This window comes from Pristiophorus japonicus, chromosome 13 (genome assembly GCF_044704955.1).
Source record: "Pristiophorus japonicus isolate sPriJap1 chromosome 13, sPriJap1.hap1, whole genome shotgun sequence".
Taxonomy (NCBI): Eukaryota; Metazoa; Chordata; class Chondrichthyes; family Pristiophoridae; genus Pristiophorus; species Pristiophorus japonicus.
This window is the reverse complement of record NC_091989.1, coordinates 90,397,690-90,417,997: the sequence shown is the minus strand read 5'-3', so window position 1 is coordinate 90,417,997 and position 20,308 is coordinate 90,397,690. Positions and strand designations below refer to the sequence as shown.

The 20,308-nt window shown below is 45.4% G+C and overlaps 1 protein-coding gene across 4 annotated transcripts in view; it reads left to right on the top strand.

Annotated features, from left to right (window-relative positions):
* Window positions 1-19,884, top strand: part of st3gal2 (ST3 beta-galactoside alpha-2,3-sialyltransferase 2) — a 468,108-nt gene extending 448,224 nt beyond the window's left edge. For all 4 annotated transcript variants that reach the window (XM_070897754.1, XM_070897757.1, XM_070897756.1 and 1 more), the window contains 3 exons: window positions 6,761-6,806; window positions 10,171-10,290; window positions 17,933-19,884. In XM_070897754.1, coding sequence (XP_070753855.1) covers window positions 6,761-6,806; window positions 10,171-10,290; window positions 17,933-18,106 — 340 coding nt within the window. In that variant the 3' untranslated portion in view covers window positions 18,107-19,884. The remainder of the gene's footprint in view (window positions 1-6,760; window positions 6,807-10,170; window positions 10,291-17,932) is intronic.
* Window positions 19,885-20,308: the final 424 nt, after the last annotated feature.

The window sequence follows — 20,308 nt, the reverse complement described above, 5'->3', positions numbered from 1 at the left end:
TGGGGGAGACTAGAACTAGAGGGCATGATCTTAGAATAAGGGGCCGCCCATTTAAAACTGAGATGAGGAGAAATTTCTTCTCTCAGAGGGTTGTTAATCTGTGGAATTCGCTGCCTCAGAGAGCTGTGGAAGCTGGGACATTGAATAAATTTAAGACAGTTTCTTAAACGATAAGGGGTTATGGGGAGCGGATGGGGAAGTGGAGCTGAGTCCATGATCAGAACAGCCATGATCTTACTAAATAGCAGAGCAGGCTCGAGGGGCCGTATGGTCTACTCCTGCTCTTATTTCTTATGTTCTTACGTTCTTAAGGTAGCTTGTTGAGAAGATAAGAGCACCTTTTCCTTGTGCACATTGGGTGTTTTTGCATCAACAATGTGCAAGCTCCATTAAACTTGGACTATGTACAACAGGCACCTCTAAGCACTGGACAAGTACCACCAACGCTGCCTCCACAAGATCCTGCAAATTCATTGGGAGGACTGGTGTACCAACGTCAGTGTTCTCGCTCGGGCAAACATCTCCAGCATCGAAGTATTGACCATGCTCGATCAGCTCCGTTGGATGGGCCACATCGTTTGCATGCCTGATACTAGACTCCCAAAACAAGTGCTGCACTCCAAGTTTGCAGATGACACTAAACTGGACACTATGAGCTGTGAGGAGGACGTTAAAAGGCTGCAGGGTGACTTGGACAGGTTAGGCGAGTGGGCAAATGCATGGCAGATGCAGTATAATGTGGATAAATGTGAGGTTATCCACTTTGGGGGCAAAAACACGAAGGCAGAATATTATCTGAATGGCGGCAGATTAGGAAAAGGGAAGGTGCAGCGAGACCTGGGTGTCATGGTTCATCAGTCATTGAAAGTTGGCATGCAGGTACAGCAGGTGGTGAAGAAGGCAAATGGCATGTTGGCCTTCATGGCAAAGGGATTTGAGTATAGGAGCAGGGAAGTCTTGCTGCAGTTGTACAGGGCCTTGGTGAGGCCCCACCTGGAATATTGTGTTCAGTTTTGGTCTCCTAATCTGAGGAAGGACGTTCTTGCTATTGAGGGAGTGCAGCGAAGGTTCACCAGACTGATTCCAGGGATGGCTGGACTGACATATGAGGAGAGACTGTATCAACTGGGCCTTTATTCACTGGAGTTTAGAAGGATGAGAGGGGATCTCATAGAAATGTATAAGATTCTGACTGGACTGGACAGACTAGATGCGGGAAGAATGTTCCCGATGATGGGGAAGTCCAGAACCAGGGAATACAGTCTTAGGATAAGGGGTAGGCCATTTAGGACTGAGATGAGGAGAAACTTCTTCACTCAGAGAGTTGTTAACCTGTGGAATTGCCTGCCGCAGAGAGTTGTTGATGCCAGTTCATTGGATATATTCAAGAGGGAGTTAGATATGGCCCTTACGGCTAAGGGGATCAAGGGGTATGGAGAGAAAGCAGGAAAGGGATACTGAGGGAATGATCAGTCATGATCTTATTGAATGGTGGTGCAGGCTCGAGGGGCCAAATGGCCTACTCCTGCACCTATTTTCTATGTTTCTATGTTACTCAGAACTCTGAAAAGGCAAGCGAGTCCCAGGTGGCCAGAGGAGCTGAATTTTGGCCCCAGTCAGTCTACACAGAAATAAGTAAATAGGGCTGAAGCAGGCCCATGTGTCAAACGGCATAACCATTGAACTAAGGAATGAAAGTTGTATATAAACATGTGTAAGAAATACTGTAAAATCACATGTACTCATGTTCATAGTTCTGATTTTCCCTTTCTTGCTTCTTCATGGATCTGTTGATCTTGGATTTATCAGTGAAATGTATATAGTACTGCCGATGATATCCAATCGAATGTGGCATTATTGCACGTCTTTCTGGTGCAATAACCAGCTCCAGATCTAAACTTTTGATGGCATTCTCTGCAATTTTAGCTTCTCTAGTTCCAGTAAATTTCCACTGATGAACACTTGTGAAAAATGTTATCCAGTTAGAGTCCGAAAAAGAAATGATGTTGCCTTTGGCTCCCGCAACTACATGCATGCAGCACACCATTGTTTCAGTGCATGCAGTCACTGACTCTAATCGATCTAGTGCAGAGATCGTGATTGGCTGAATCCACGGTACTGACAAATACAGCAGTTGTGATTGGTCATTTAAGTAACTCGCAATTACATCATCACTCTGGGTTTTGATGAGATTTCTGCCTATTTTCTAATTAAAATTTCTGCAAAATGCTCACTTTTTGAAGATGGGAACATTGATTTATTTGATAAGTGGTCCCTAAACTAATATTGCTGTGAATATGAAGTACTTCCACAGAGGGGACTACGGAAAAGCATTGTTTTGAGACTCGGCCCACGGTCTTATTGGTTCTTCCCTGTTAGTAACTGCCAGACAGGATGTGAAAATAACTTTGTCATACCTTTGACAAGCACTTCATATTCTGTAACACTCGCACTGTATAAAAATATTTGATTTCTCAATTCGAACTGGATGAAGACTCCTTCATTAGTGACATTAATCTAACTTAGTATTCCTTAAAGGGCATTAACTACATTACGCCTTAGCATGCCAACAATCAGCACCATCTCCTGTTTCATTAAAGCAGAATTTACAGCCTCACAGCTAAAATTTGACATGAATGACTCATTCAGTTAATTGTGTGCTCCCTGCTCAAGACTGAGTTGAGTAATGAAGTTCACAGTGCTGGGTGTAGATAGGAAGTATATATATGGTCAGGATCATTCAGCCCTACAGCAACCATAGCATCATTGCTCTATTGACTGGATGGTGGGGTAGTTAAGAGTTATATAGGGAGCAGAACAATGGTCACCCCTTCAGCAGCCCCAACCTCTTCTCTCTCAAGAAAACAGTATTGGAAAAATAATGGCAGCAAAGACTGATACATCCCCAGGACCTGATGGATTCCACCCCAAGATTTCAAAGGACGTAGGTGGGGAAATTGCAGATGCTTTCGCCATAATGTTTCAAAGCTCTCTTGATTTCAGGAATTATCCGTTTAGGTTGGAAAAGTGCAAATGTAACTCCATTATTGAAGAAAGGTGAGAGAGCAACCAGGAAATTAATGACCTGTTAGTCTGCCATCTGTTGTGAGGAAGTTATTGGAATCTATAATTAAGGACAGAATGACTGAGCGCTAGAGAAATTTGAGCTGATAGAGAGAGCCAGCATGGATTTTTAAAGGGTAGGTGATGTCCAACAAACCTAATAGAATTTTTTGTGGAAGTAACTAAAACAGTAGACAGGGGAATATCTATTGATGTCATTTATATGGACTTCCAGAAGGCATTTGATAAGGTTCCACATAAGAGACTGTTAGCTAAAATTAAAGATCATGGAATTGAAGCAAAATGATTGACCTGGTTCGGAGATTGATCAAGTGGTAGAAGATAGAGTCGGGATAATGGGTATGTGCTCAAATTGGAAAGAAATGACTAATGGAGTCCCACAAGGATCTGTGCCAGGACCAACTATTCACTATATTTATTAATGACTTAGATAACACAATAGAGAGCCATATATCCAAGTTTGCCGATGAAACAAAGATTGGTGGTATAGTAAGTTTTGTAGACAGGAGCATAAAATTACGAAGACACATTAATAGATTAAGTGAGTGGGCAAAACTGTGGCAGATGGATTTCAGTGCAGGCAAATGTGAGGTCATCTATTTTGGACCAAAAAAGGATAGATCCAAATTGTATTTAAATATTAAAAAGTTGGGAACGGTGGAGGTTCAAAGAGATTTAGGAGTCCATTTATACAGATCACTAAAATGTCAGGTACAAAAATAATCAAAAAGGCTAATGGAATGTCAGCCTTTATACCTAGAGGGCTCGAATATAAATAGGAGGATTTTGCTACAGCTATACAAAGCCCTGGTTAGACCACATCTGGAGTGCTGTGCAATTCTGGGCACCGCACCTTAGAAAGGATATATTGGCCTTGGAAGGAGGGCCGTGCAGATTCACTAGAATGTTACCAGGGCTCGAAAATTACGAGGTGAGATTACATGAACTAGGCTTGTATTCCCTGGAGTATAGAAGGTTAAAGGGTGATTTGATTTGGGTTTTTAGGATTTTGAAAGGAATTGACAGGGTAGATAGAGAGAAACTTCTTCCACTAGTGGAGAATCTAGGACAAGGGGACATCAACTTGAAATCCGAGCCAGGCCATTCGGGGAGAAGTTCAGAAACACTTCTTCACGCAAAGGGTAGCAGAATGTGAAACTCTTCAGCCACAAAAAGCAGTAGATACTAGCTCAATTAATAATTTAAATCTGAGACCGATAGATTTTTGTGAGCCAAATGTATGAAGGGATATGAAGCCAAAGCAATTGGATGGAGTTAGGATACGGATCAGCCAAGATTGCATTGAATGGCGGACCAAGCTCGAGGGGCAGAATGGCCTACATTTTACCAACAACATCTTGCATTTATATAGCGCCTTTAATGTAGTAAAACATCCCAAGGCGATTCACAGGAGCGTTATCGAATAAAATTTGACATCGGGCCACATAAGGAAATATTAGGACAGGTGAGAGAGAGGTTTTAAGGAACGTCATAAAGGAGGAGCGAAAGAGGCGGAGCGGTGTAGATAGGGAATTGCAGAGCTTGGAGCCAATGGTGAAGGGATTAAAAATGAAGGATACACAAAAGACCAGAATTGGAGGAGCGCAGAGATCACAGAGGGTTGTAGGGCTGGAAGAGGTTACAGGGATATGGAGGGATTTGAAAGCAAAAATATGAATTTTAAAATACGATGGGGCAAGGCCATAAAGCGACCTCTGTACAGGACAGGACGATATTCAGCCTTGGCATCCTCTTATCCTTTAAAAATATGGACTGGGATGACTGGCCAATTTATTTCCCCTTCCTAACCTGAAGGGTTCTGAATTCTATCAGTGTAAAAATCAGAATGCCTTAAAAAATAAGTTCCTCAGGAGAAGCTTCTTTACCAATGAGGTGAGAATGTGGAACTCATGGAGTAATTGAAGAGAGTAGCATAGGTGCATTTAAGGGGAAGTTAGATAAACACATGAAGGAGAAAGGAGTAGAAGAATATGCTGATGGGGTGAGATGAAGCGAGGTGGGAGGAGGCCCATGTGGACTGAATGGCTGTAAATTCGATGTATGTAATTAAACTGAGAGTGACCTTGGCTGGGGCAGCAGTTGAGGGGCAAATCATCCAGGGTTTCTGCTGCTGATCGCTATTGAGGACCTCTGTCCGGAAAGTGCTTATGTGTAAACCTTAGATATGAACACAACTGGACTGTGATGCTTCCATGATAAAATAGCCTGCCAAAATTCACTGAGTAGGGTCTCATATAATTCATGACCATTTAAGCAAACTACTTGAGGGCTGCAGCCTATCCAGAGTCAGTGCCTTGAGAAGAGATGAGGAAATGGAGAAAAAAATTGACTGTACCCACAGGTGTCTGTGTGCAGGACATTAGTCCCATGAATATTGTTTTCTCCCACACAAAACACAGCTCACAGTATAATTAGCATTAAAGTATAATATTTCACCATAAATTCATGCTTTATGTTGTTTCACAAACCATTTCATCGCTGCATATTTCAGCTTGAGTGTCTCATAATTCTACACTCTAAATGCATGATTTGCATATTTATGAATATCAATTAGTGGCACAAAGCAGGCATACATATTCAATGATATTAACTGGCTTTGAAAATCCTGCCTTTTACACAATCCTTCCCCCTGTCCACTGTTAAATCTGAGCAGAAAGAGCCCCTGCTGAAAACAAGACACAGGCCCCGGGTTGTGGTTTGATGGTTTGCTACAGCAGTGGAGACATGGAGATTGAACTCAGTTGGGGATGGGAACAACAAGGTGTTGCACCGTACCAACATTTGACTGTCTACACTCATAGAGGAGCAATGACTACTTGCAGGAGTGCTGCTCTTAACCCTGAAACTGTACCCTGCAAGAATCTGAGTGAAGAAAGGAGGAGAAATCACAAGGGAACTAATCATAAACTCTTACCATCCTAATGTCCAACCCCTGGTTGGCTGAGGAGGTGGTTTGCAAAGGATTGCCATCTTTTGACAAGTCCTCTAACTAGACAGGAGCAAGGCAGGAGGTGGGCACTTGGCTTAAGTTCACTCAAAATCTAGACCGAATGGTTCAAAATCACCTACTGTCTATCAGGGACCTTTAGGATTTAATTGTTACAAGTAACTTTTTCACATGAGCTGTCCGTGGACATGTGTTTCTCCAAATGATTTGTACCCCTAAGGGTTCTGTGCATCCATGCTCCTGTTTTTCTCAGGCTGCCTGTTTAATTAGAGCTGTAAATCTTCCAATCTCCCTGATTAGCTGAAAACAGTAATACTTTGTCATCAGTACGGTGCCTTACCCCAGTGAGCTGGTGGTTATAGCATTGGCTGACACAGACCAGAGGATCTCAGGCCCATCGCTGGTCTGCCTTGTGCTGGAAAACGTCGGTGTATTGCTATCGGGTGAGGACAAGATTGGACTTGACTGTGGTGCCATCCACAGTCAAATATCCTGCTGGCACTCATTGTCTCTGCCCACACATTAAGAATGGCCCCTTGAGTGAAATACCAGATAGCTGGCAGTGCCAGCAGATCCTGGCCCCAACAATTGGCAGCGCCTTTAGGATGACGTAAACTAGGGCGGGAGAAATAGACTTTAATAAAAAGCCTATTCTTTATAGATTCGAGATTCAGCTTCTCTTGACCTGTCTCTGTCTTTTATTTACAGCACCTATGCGCCTGTCAAACAGTTTCTTCGGGTGGATAAAGACAAGGTGAGTCAGTGTCTGATGATGGGTTTTTATTGGTACATTGGATGGGATAAAAGGTGCAGTCGGAGACAATTATTGGAAGGACTTCCGGCTCCAACCCATACCTGAATGGTTGATGGCAGCAGAGAAAGATTTGGAACAATTATAGCCAGCTTTCTTCTAGTCTGATATATGTTTCAGCAATCCTGATTCAGCAAGTGATGATTAAGTATATGTTTGAATTTCTATGTATTAGGGTAGAATCACAGGCAACAACATTGTGATAGAGAATCTGCAGTCTACGGGTGAAGTAATGGAATGAATCTATTCATAAAAGGAACCTGTATTTTTGATTGTTGTTCTGCTACTTGGATTCCCATCTACCAAATGCATGGCAGCCCAGAGTACACCAGAGAGCTGGAGAGCAGGTAACAATTTCATCACACAATGGGGACCTCCTGATCTTAGTAAGGCATCTGCAGGGGGCATAATGACTTGGATGAAGGGACCGAGTGTGATGTAGCCAGGTTTGCTGATGATACAAAGATAGATGGGAAAGCAAGTTGTGAGGAGGACGCAAAGAATCTGCAAAGGGATATAGACAGGCTAAATGAGTGGGCAAACATTTGCCAGATGGAGTATAACGTGGGAAACTGTGAGATTATCCACTTTGGTAGGAAAAATAAAAAAGCAAATTATTATTTAAATGGGGAGAGATTACAAAATGCTGAGGTACAGAAGGATCTGGGGACCTTGTACATGAAACACAAAAAGTTAGTATGCAGGTACAGCAAGTAATCAGGAAGGCAAATGGAATATTGGCCTTTATTGCAAAGGGGTGGAGTATAAAAGCAGGGAAATCCTGCTACAACTGTACAGGATATTGGTGCGACCACACCTAGAGTACTGCATACAGTTTTGGCCTCCGTATTTAAGGAGACATATACTTGCATTGGAGGTAGTTCAGAGAAGGTTCATTAGGTTGATTCCTGAGATGAAGGGGTTGACTTATGAAGAAAGGTTAAGCAGGTTGGGCCTATACTCATTGGAGTTTAGAAAAATGAGAGGTGATCTTATTGAAACATACAAGATTCTGAGGGGGCTTGACAGGATAGATGAAGAGAGGATGTTTCCCCTCGTGGTGAAATCTAGAACTATGGGGCATAGTTTCAGAATAAGGGGCCGCCCATTTAAAACGGAAATGAGGAGGAATTTCTTCTCTCAGAAGGTCATGAATCTTTGGAATTCTCTACCCCAGAGAACTGTGGAGGCTGGGTCATTGCTGGAGATAGACAGGTTTTTGAATGATAAGGGAGTCGAGGGTTATGGGGAGCGGGCAGGGAAGTGGAGTTGAGGCCAAGATCTTATTGAATGGTGGAGCAGTCTTGGGGGGCTAAAAGGCCTACTGCTGCTCCTGTTTCTTACGTTCTTATGTTCAAACCAGAAAGATGGCTTCTGGCAGCCTTCAAGCACCGCCCAGGGCAGAATTGCATATTATCACGCTAGCCTGGATTAACCACAGGTCCCAGAGTTAAAAGGACAGTGTATTAACCCACTGCACCATCCATTGCCCTGGACAGAGTGACATTTCTCCATTTCCTTCAGCTGCTCTCTCTGAATGCGAGTGAGAAGTTAGTGCCAAGTTAGCGACAGATTTGCACCATTACGAACTGGATTGCCACTAGCCAGCAGATAGAATATTTAGACAATGTTCCTTCCTTTTGGAACCTGGGCTGGATTTTAAAGGAAACAAAAAGGCAATGGCCTCGAAATGGGTTGTTTTAGAAGGCGTAAAATGGGTGCCAGAGTGCCCAATATGGCAGGTGGCGTACGCACACGTACTTCTGTGCCGATAGTGTGCCACCCGCCACATTGATCAGTTATAGCACAAGCCAGAGGCAGAGTAAAGCTACCTCTGTTTTTCCCAACAATAGGTTTGGTTTTAAGCTTGCCACCTGGGCGTTAAACTGGCCGCCCCATCTAGAAACCATCCAAATCGTGCGGTTTTACTAACGGGTGGTCAGTCCACATTGCTAGCCTGATGCCTGGGCAGCCAGTTAAAAATCAACTCTATTGTGTCTTTGGCCCAGCTTCATGAGAGTGTCCCTGTTGCATCAGTCTGAATTTCTCCACTCCCTTCACAAATCAAAATCTTATCGGCGCCTCTGAAATAAATTGCCAAATCCTTGTGCTGTAGGCCCATATCCACTAAGAATGGGGCTGAAACTACCAAAGTTCATTTCACATAGAATCCTCACAGCAGACAGAGAAAACTTTCATTCCACCAATTTGGGCTGGAGTGGTACCCAGGTCCCAGAGGTAGAGGACCTGTGTTTAATTCTCTGTACCACTGGTCCCCAATAGATATGCAAGGGGATCACTGTATATTAGCAGACTCAGCCCCACCCAATCTGAATATAAAGTATTTCATTTGACAGGCTGCTGGGTAAATAGGAACATAAGAAATAGGAGCAGGAGTAAACCATACAGCCCATCGAGCCTGCTGTGCCATTCAATAAGATCATGGCTGATCGTCTGCCTCAACTCCACCTTCCTGCACTATCTCCATAACCCTTGGTTCCCTTAGTATCCAAAAATCTAGCAATTTCTGTCTTGAATATATTCAACGACCGAGCATCCCTCTACCCTCTGGGGTAGAGAATTCCAAAGATTCACAACTCTTTTGAGTGAAGAAATTTTTTCTCATCTCAGTCCTAAATGGCCGACCGCTTATTCTGAGACTTTGACCCCTGGTCCTAGACTTCCCGGCCAGGGGGAACATCCTCCCTGCATCTACACTGTCAAGCCCCTTAAGAATTTTATACGTTTCAATGAGATCATCTCTCATTCTTCTAAACTCTAGGGAATATAGGCTTAGTCTACTCAATCTCTCCTCGTGGGACAATCCCTCCATCTCAGGAATCAGTCTGGTGAACTTTCATTGCACTCCCTCTAAGGCACCACCCAGTGTAGTAGGGAACTGTTTAGAGCAGCGTTTGATCCCCAGTTTATGCCGAGTTATCTGATCTCAGCAGGTGGCGGTTTGGCCTCTGCAGCCATGCGTTTGCGAGTTGAAAGCCAGCCAGAGTTCCCGCTGCTGATCCAGTAATCCCTGCTGGAAAGTGTAGTGCCTGTGTGGTCTTCAGGGGATGACAACAGCGGGCTTACCTGGGCAAATAACCTGCTGACACATGCAGAGTGCCCACTGGGGCCAGGTATGGGACAGCTACGGTTCCACAGATACCTGTGGAAGCGTATCCCGGCAGCACTCACACATCTCAGAAGAGGCAGGGAGGAAAATGGGGAAAATAAAAAATATTTTCATCCATCAGTTATGACACTGTTTAAAAACTGCTGTTTAAAGTCTAACCCCTTGATCTTCACTCAGGTACAAATCTACAACCCAGCATTCTTCAAGTATATCCATGACAAGTGGACAGAGCATCACGGGAGATATCCGTCCACTGGAATGCTGGTCCTGTTTTTCGCTCTCCACATCTGTGATGAGGTAAGTGCCGCAGCTCTGGAGCAAAAACTGCGTTTTCAATTGAGAGGCCAAGTTGAAGGGTCAAGGGCAAAGTGCGCGACACCACCGATGTTGAAAAGAAACAGCATGGTAAATGTGGAAGTAGAGATTAGATGAGGCTAAACTTTGGTTTTAGAGGCTAGAGTCAAGAGGGATCACCTGGCCGGTAACAAACCTCTTAGACTCAGTGTTCCCCAGTGATTTGCGGCGTTTTTTTTGGAGCAGGCCGCTTTTTTTGACCTAAGTTTTAAAAATACAAGTTTCCCCAATCAATTTGCACCAGCGTTAGTTACAATTTTTTTAGGTTAGTTTTTTTTTCAGTCAAAGGGGGTAATATTATCTTCATGCATGTGCGTCGACTCATCAACCGGTGGGTGTGCTTCAAAATCGCACTTTTGGGGGTCCATGAGGCAAAATGGTCAATATAGCTGCTTGCTCTGAGGTAGCATATCACCCAATACCAGTCATGTTAGACTCTGACACCAGACACATTGCTCCATTTCTCAGCACTAACATGCTGAACACTGAATTTATATTGTTTATGTTAAGGACTGATCTGGAGTATTGTTGTAGATAGATCCGTGTGGTACTAGTATTGCTAGCACGCACTGCTTGAGCGTAGGAAGCGGTTTACGCCAATAATATCTTACTGAGTTCCTAATCTCAGTCATCTGGAAGCAGGACAGCAGCAGCAGTGTGTGAGAATTAGGATGGCTTCTCCTCACGCAGGCTCCACTCTATTTGCACTGCTGTGGGATTTCACAGGGGGCAGAATGGTTGTGCCTGGACAAGGGGGCAGCTACGTAAATGAGACAAGAGAGACGGTGCAGCATCTCCTGCCTCGTTTCCTGCTGTTGCACTGGACGGGTGCCCAAATACAGAAGAAATCGGTCTTTGGCCTCACTCATAGATTGGAAGATCAGGGACAGGCTGCAAGGCCATGTGGACACACAAGGTAAGTAGTCCCCCACGGGCTGTAGGGTCCATAGGCCATCCAGCAGCTGCTGGATTTCCATCCTCGGTTCTGGGCTCAGGCTCCTGCTAAAGGGAACATGGAGACTATGGGCCAGAACTTGGTGCACTTGCCGCCCGCTGCTGCCGAGTTTTCTGGGCGGTCTCCCCTCGGTGCCAGTTTTCTCTAGGCCTCCCGCCAGCGGGAGGGGAGGACCGCTGGGAACCGTCCGCTGACGGCCGCTATCGCGCAAAGCGCGTAAGTGTCCTCCCGCCGAGCTGCCAGTTTAGTCCAGGCGGGAGTCGGCAGCAGCAGGGGGAAGGACCACTGCGTGGAGGCAGGTTTAACCCCAACGGTAAGTATGAAGACCTGCAAAAAAAGGTTAGTAAACTTTTTCTTGTACAGCAATTCAGGTGGATGGGGTCCCCTGAAGGTTTTCCAGTGGGTTTTTTTGTGTAAATTTTTATTTTTATGTCTGGCCCCTCCCTGGACCCGACTCAATCCTCAGCGACACTTTGGCAAGGATTGCATTTGGCGCCGAGATTGGGAGCCCGCCTGCTGTCGCCCAGATTCAGGGCGTAAGTTGTTTTTTTGCCGCCCGGTGGTTTTTACAGATCTTTGAGGAATTTCCCGGCCAAAGTACCGACAGGTCTCTCGGCGGCCATTTGGGCAGCACTTGGGCGGGCCTTAGCTTTGACCAAGTTCGGGCCCTATGTTACTGACCAGAACCAGGAAATACAGGCAGGTTCAGGTCATATTAGGCAGAGCACAATTCAGGTGCTCTTTCCCAGGCGAGTGGGAGGGCTAGAAAATGGGTCATTGTATTCCAGATGTTAGTCTGTTTCTCACATTGATGTGTTTTGCTGCTAATAATTGCACCTTGTTGACTTTTTCTGGCTAGCTCTTACACCCTGTTAATATTGCGTAACTGCACAATTTCCACACACACACACAGTTGCATTTGCAGCTTGTCTGATCTCGCGAGGAAGTAGATACAGGCTCGCAATACTAAATATGCAAGAATAAAGTGTCAACCATTTACCTCAGTCACCTCAAGACCTTGGTCTCTGGGTGTGAGCTGTATATCCGTGAAGGCTGCCAGGTGTACCTGACAACATGGCCTTTGGAGGCAGGTCTGTTGTATGGAGGGTTATTGACACAGCAATGGCTGGTGTGATCGATAAAAATTCAGTGCGTCACCACCACAGTTCAGTAGAACATCATCCAATTGCTGAAATTCACATACAAGTGCTCAATGCAATCACTATATTCTTGTGTACACTCTTTCAAATGAACAGATTACATCCTGCCCAGAAATAGCACACAAAGAAATGTTGAAAGAGTGTGTTATGCATCCATAAGTCCTACCCTACTGTGTTCCGCTAAATTCAGCAATTTGAATGTTGTTTCAGGCCACTTATGCCACTACTAATGGCATTAGAGGTGTCAGCTGTGGCTCAGTGGGTAGTGCTCTCGCCTGAGTCAGAAGGTTGTGGGTTCAAGTCCCACTCCAGGGATTTGAGCACAAAAATCTAGGCTGACACTCCAGTGCAGTGCTTCTGTATTGTTGGAGCTGCCGTCTTTCGGATGAGACGTTAAACCGAGGCCCCGCCTGCTCTCTCAAGTGTTCATAAAAGATCCCATGGCAGAAGAAGAGCAGGGGAGTTATCCCCGGTGTCCTGGCCAATATTTGTCCCTCAATTAACATAACAAAAACAGATTATCTGGTCATTATCACATTGCTGTTTGTGGGAACTTGCTATGCGCAAATTGGCTGCCACGTTTCCCACACTTCATAGAAACATAGAAACATAGAAAATAGGTGCAGGAGTAGGCCATTCGACCCTTCGAGCCTGCACCACCATTCGATAAGATGATGGCTGATCATTCCCTCAGTACCCCTTTTCTGCTTTCTCTCCATACCCCTTGATCCCCTTAGCCGTAAGGGTCTTATCTAACTCCCTCTTGAATATATCCAATGAACTGGCATCAACAACTCTCTGCGGCAGGGAATTCCACAGGTTAACAACTCTCTGAGTGAAGAAGTTTCTCCTCATCTCAGTCCTAAATGGCCTACCCCTTATCCTGTGTCCCCTGGTTCTGGACTTCCCCAACATCGGGAACAATCTCCCCGCATCTAACCTGTCCCGTCCCGTCAGAATCTTGTATGTTTCTCTGAGATCCCCTCTCATCCTTCCAAACTCCAATGTATAAAGGCCAGTTGATCCAGTGTCTCCTCATATGTCAGTCCAGCCATCCCGGGAATCAGTCTGGTGAACCTTCGCTGCACTCCCTCAATAGCAAGAATGTCCTTCCTCAGATTAGGAGACCAAAACTGAACATAATATTCCAGCTGAGTCCTCATCAAGACCCTGTACAACTGCAGTAAGACCTCCCTGCTCCTATACTCAAATCCCCTAGTTATGAAGGCCAACATACCATTTGCCTTCTTTACCGCCTGCTGTACCTGTATGCCACCTTTCAGTGACTGATGAACCATGACACCCAGGTCTTGTTGCACCTCCCCCTTTCCAAACCTGCCACCATTCAGATAATATTCTGCCTTCACGTTTTTGCCCCCAAAGTGGATAACCTCACATTTATCCACATTATACTGCATCTGCCATGCATTTGCCCACTCACCTAACCTGTCTAAGTCACCCTGCAGCCTCTTAGCATCCCCCTCACAGCTCACACCGCCACCTAGTTTAGTGTCATCTGCAAACTTGGAGATATTACACTCAATTCCTTCATCCAAATCATTGATGTATATTGTAAAGAGCTGGAGTCCCAGCACTGAGCCTTGCGGCACTCCACTAGTCACTGCCTGCCATTCTGAAAATGACCCATTTATCCCGACTCTCTGCTTCCTGTCTGCCAGCCAGTTCTCTATCCACGTCAGTACATTACCCCCAATTCCATATGCTTTGATTATGCACACCAATCTCTTGTGTGGGACCTTGTCAAAGCCTTTTGAAAGTCCAAATACACCACATCCACTGGTTCTCTTTTGTCCACTCTACTAGTTACATCCTCAAAAAATTCCAGAAGACTTGTCAAGCATAATTTCCCCTTCATAAATCCATGCTGACTTGGACCGATCCTGTCATTGCTTTCCAAATGCGCTGCTATTTCATCCTTAATAATTGATTCCAACATTTTCCCCACCACTGATGTCAGGCTAACCGGTCTATAATTACCCGCTTTCTTTCTCCCTCCCTTTTTAAAAAGTGGTGTTACATTAGCTACCCTCCAGTCCATAGGAACTGATCCCGAGTCGATAGACTGTTGGAAAATGATCACCAATGCATCCACTATTTCTATGGCCACTTCCTTAAGTACTCTGGGATGCAGACTATCAGGCCCCGAGGATTTATCGGCCTTCAATCCCATCAATTTCCCTATCACAATTTCCCGCCTAATAAGGATATCCTTCAGTTCCTCCTTCTCACCAGACCCTCGGTCCCCTAGTACTTCCAGAAGGTTATTTGTGTCTTTCTTCATGAAGACAGAACCAAAGTATTTGTTCAATTGGTCTGCCATTTCTTTGTTCCCCATTATAAATTCACCTGAATTCGACTGCAAGGGACCTACGTTTGTCTTCACTAATCTTTTTCTCTTCACATATCTATAGACACTTTTGCAGTCATTTTTTGTGTTCGCGGCAAGCTTCTTCTCGTACTCTATTTTCCCCCTCTTAATTAAATCCTTTGTCCTCCTCTGCTGAATTCTAAATTTCTCCCAGTCCTCAGGTTTGCTGCTTTTTCTGGCCAATTTATATGCCTCTTCCTTGGATTTAACACTATCCTTAATTTCCCTTGTTAGCCACAGTTGAGCCACCTTCCCCGTTTTATTTTTACTCCAGACAGGGATGTACAATTGCTGAAGTTCATCCATGTGATCTTTAAATGTTTGCCATTGTCTATCCACCGTTAACCCTTTAAGTATCATTTGCCAGTCTATTCTAGCCAATTCACGCCTCAAACCATCGAAGTTACCTTTCCTTAAGTTCAGGACCCTAGTTTCTGAATTAACTGTGTCACTCTCCATCCTAATAAAGAATTCTACCATGTTATGGTCACTCTTCCTCAAGGGGTCTCGCACAGCAAGATTGCTAATTAGTCCTTTCTCATTACATATCACCCAGTCTAGGATGGCCAGTTCCCTGGTTGGTTCCTCGACATATTGGTCTAGAAAACCATCCCTAATACACTCCAGGAAATCCTCCTCCACCGCATTGCTACCAGTTTGGTTAGCCCAATCAATATGTAGATTAATGTTACCCATGATAACTGCATGCATCCCTAATTTCTTGTTTGATGCTGTCCCCAACCTTACAACTACTGTTTGGTGGTCTGTACACAACTCCCACTAACGTTTTCTGCCCCTTGGTATTCCACAGCTCCACCCATACCGATTCCACATCATCCAAGCTAATGTCCCTCCTTACTATTGCATTAATTTCCTCTTTAACCAGCAATGCCACCCCGCCTCCTTTTCCTTTCTGTCTATCCTTCCTAAATGTTGAATACCCCTGGATGTTGAGTTCCCAGCCTTGGTCACCCTGGAGCCGTGTCTCCGTGATGCCAATTACATCATACCCGTTAACTGCTATCTGCGCAGTTAATTCGTCCACCTTATTCCGAATACACCTCGCATTGAGGCACAGAGCCTTCAGGCTTGTCTTTCTAACACACTTTGCCCCTTTAGAATTTTGCTGTAATGTGACCCTTTTTGCTTTTTGCCTTAGGTTTTTCTGCCCTCCACTTTTACTTTTCTTCTTTCTACCTTTTGCTTCTGCCCCCATTCTACTTCCCTCTGTCTCCCTACATAGATTCTTATCCCCCTACCATATTAGGTTAACTCCTCCCCAACAGCACTAGCAAACACTCCCCCTAGGACATTGGTTCCGGTCCTGCCCAGGTGCAGACCGTCCGGTTTGTACTGGTCCCACCTCCCCCAGAACCGGTTCCAATGCCCCAGGAATTTGAATCCCTCCTTGCTGCACCACTCCTCAAGCCATGTATTCATCTGAGCTATCCTGCGATTCCTACTCTTGACTAGCACGTGGCACTGGTAGCAATCCTGAGATTACCACTTTTGAGGTCCTACTTTTTAACTTAGCTCCTAGCTCCCTAAATTCGTCTTGTAGAACCTCATCCCTTTTTTTACCTATATCGTTGGTACCTATATACACCATGACAACTGGCTGTTCACCCTCCCTTTTCAGAATGCCCTGCACCCGCTCCGAGACATCCTTGACCCTTGCACCAGGGAGGCAACATACCATCCTGGCATCTTGGTTGCGGCCACAGAAACATCTATCTATTCCCCTTACAATTGAGTCCCCTATCACTGCCCTCCTGTGCAGCAGAGCCACCCACGGTGCCATGAACTTGGCTGCTGCTGCTCTCCCCTGGTGAATCATCCCCCCCAACAGTACCCAAAGTGGTGGATCTGTTTTGCAGGGGGATTACCGCAGGGGACCCCTGCACTACCTTCCTTGTACTCCTCTTCCTGTTGGTCATCCATTCCCTATCTGGCTGTCTATCCTTTTCCTGCGGTAAGACCAACTCACTAAATGTGCTATTCACGTCATTCTCAGCATCGTGCATGCTCCAGAGTGAATCCACCCGCAGCTCCAGTGCTGCAACGCGGTCCGTCAGAAGCTGCAGGCGGATACACTTCCCGCACACGTAGTCGTCCAGCATCCCTGACTTCCCACATGGTACAGGAGGAGCATAACACATGTCCAAGCTGTCCTGCCATGACTTAACCCTTAGATAAACTTAATTTGGCAACAACAATGCTAAATGTTACTTACTGATAAAGAAAAGAAAAAGAAAAACTACTTACTAATCACTAGGCACTCACTTACTCCCTTGGCTGTGACGTCACCTTTCGATTTCTTTCTACTTCTTTTTTGCCTCCCTGCTGCAGCTGCACCGGCTGGCCTCTTGTAGGTCTCCCGACTCGACGCTGGTCCGCCTCCTCGATCCCCCGTTCCCGACTGCGACTGATGGGCCTTTGGTAGGCCTCCCAACTTGACGCTGCTGCTCCTCCTCGCTCTCCCGCTCCCGCTCTCAACAGTGATTATACTCATTGGCTGTAAAGCTCTTTGAGACATGTGGTGGTCATGAAAGGTGCTATATAAATCCAAGTCTTTTCTTTTTACTACCATGACTGGCCTGTACAGGCCCTTTGGAGAAGGCTCTGATCCAGAATGATCAAGTCAACAATGCACAGTGATCCCATTGTTGCTCAATCTGCCCCACAGTACAATTAGGCCAATTCTATACGTACTGTAGGAAGCAGATCTATAATATAAAGGGGCAGAGACCACTCCTGTCACAACCATCACAGCACAACAGTGAGCCCACGTTGCGATATTGAGCCATGCAGATCAGGAGGAGGCTTAGTTCCATCAAGCACAGTATTTCCCACTTTCAGAAGGAAGGATCCAGGTGGATTTCCCACCCTGACTGATTGTCCTGGCTGGTGTTGTTCAAGTGGGATTGGACTCCAATATATATGTTGAGAAGAGATTGCCAAGTATATCAGGCAGTGTTGAGCCTGTTGGATCAGACAGGTTGGAGAGATTCATCGGAGTAGCAGGGATTGAAAGCCAAGTGGCACGGGCCTTACTGAATCCCTTTACTTTTGCTTTCACAGGTGAATGTGTACGGATTTGGCGCTGATAGCAGAGGGAACTGGCACCACTACTGGGAGAACAACAGATATGCTGGCGAATTCCGGAAGACCGGAGTCCATGATGCAGATTTTGAGGCAAAAGTAATAAATTCACTCGCTGAAGCTGGAAAAATCAAAGTTTTCCGAGGAAACTGAAAAAACATGGCTAATGATGCAGTTTATCTTTTAAGAGGAGGGAATGGACTTCACAATAGCTTGCTGTTTCTCCTCACCAAGTGGAGATGAGAGACAATTACCCCATAATCATATATATTGAACATCATTTTCTTTTTTTATCATGTTTGAAAGATCAAACGGAACTCTGGAACAAAGAAGACAGAACAGCTGCTAATTTGGTATTACCTTCAAAAGTTCACCAAATCAAATGACGTTACTTTGTGGTTCAATTTCAAGATGGCTGACCAGCAACCTGGTGCCTGATGGGTAGCTCAATGTGCAATTTACTATCTGAGAATCTGTGTTGCCAAGTATCATTTCAATGTTTGAGTTGCGAGGTCAGGTCAGCGACAAGTGCGACTAGAATGTCACCCAATAGTGATGAGAAGGTGGGGGGAGGGGGGGAAGATGGGCATCTTTTGAATAGTGTTTTTTGTGTTATGGTTAAACTCCTGTGGACTTGTTTTATCAGGCAGTTGCTGAATGCCGCTTTTTAGTTTCAGACTGCCATTCCGACAAATGGAGCTTTGAGATCTGCATCACTGGAGGCGAAACCACTGTAGTCTTTCAGACACGTCAGTACGTTAGAGTGCAGCCAGCGGTAACACTGGTTCTCCTGCTGTCAGCAGCGCTTCAGATAAAGCCAACCTGGCCTTCACCATTCCACGGCAACAGAGATCTGGATTTTCATGGGTCTCTTGTTTGAGTTGCCATTGAAATAGAAATGTGTGACGCCAGGTTCCCACACTTGTAGCCAGGTGAATTGCATGGTCTCTAGCTTCCAACGGCTGTGGGTAGAATGGATAAGGGAGCACAGTGAGGGTGGGAATCAATTTTAGCATTGCTTCCCCAGGATCCCTTAGCCAATAGGACGCCATCTTGGGTGTTACCTATTAACCCTTTAAAGTACTGTGGCAGAAATAGGAAATGTGATCCATTTACTTCACTGTGGTGCCCGCACCCCTGACTTTGGTGGGTTTGCAGTGATGTATGAGGTTGGATTTCTGCCTCCAGACAATGCGAGACACACTGAAAGGCAAGAGCTCTAAACATCATCACAAGCCTTGGGGCCTTGGGTACTTCTGGCTGCTAGATGGTACCAAGGGCTAAAGATCCAGTAGGTAACTCAAAGAGAAGTTTAAAAACGACCTCGAAGGTCCTGTTTGTCAGTAGCTGGGCCTCTCAAACCCTCTGGTCAGATTAAGTCCCAGTGCAAAGACTTGTACCAGCTTCCCATGGCACCACTGAAGTGGATGCCCCTCCCGTCTCACCAACGTGGCAACTCTGGGCTCATGCCTCTTCCAGGCTCAGGCCCTGCTCTTCCTGTTTGGAGAAATTCTGGGGCAATATAAATGGGACAGAGACCCAAAATACTGGATCCTATCCCACGTTCCTCCCTGCAGCACCTAGCATGACCCAGGCACTGCAGCGAGGAGTATACAGGCCGTGGATTCTGTACACACCTCTGGAGAACTAGTACGTGTACTGAAGTTATGCTTGTCTGGCCCTATGTAAACAGGGGAGGTACCACAGCACCGGCATCAAGGCACAGAAAATGCAATATTATAGGTGACCTGTAGTGTTCTTGTAGGCTTCCTGCTCGTCCTATGTTCTATATAAAAAAAAAGAAAGAAAATATTAAGAACTACTTGTAAATGTTTTATTGGTTCTACCCATCCCTTCCCCATTGAAAAATAAAACAAGAAACCTCTTCTTCCTCAATCATTTTGAGGAAGAAATGGCGCGCAAGAAATTAAGCCTGTCTTTGTGTCTGTTGCTTCTGGGTTTTTGCGCTCAATAACCCTTGGCTCCGTCCCATCCGTTGTAGCTGGGAACGGGTTCCCTTGTGGTGAGGGTTATTATTCAAACTTCGTTTCTAGAAGGAGTCTCGCCTTCAGCTATATCCCCCTTTAAACATCAAGGGGCTGAAATTGCCTTAGACCGAAACGGAGTTCACTCGTCGATCATGAAGATTTTTCTCTGCCCCAATCAATGGGGTGTAGAGTAGAGCGAAATTCAGCTCTTTCAATTTTTTGTTCTTCCGTGCGGTGTTTGAGGCAGGACATGGAACGAGGTGGACGTCAGTCGGTGTCATCAGTGCTGCGCTGACGTGTCACAACATTCCCCCCCCCCCGCCCTTCAGTTAAAAGGGAGGTCTGCTGCAAACTCTGCATTTAGTTT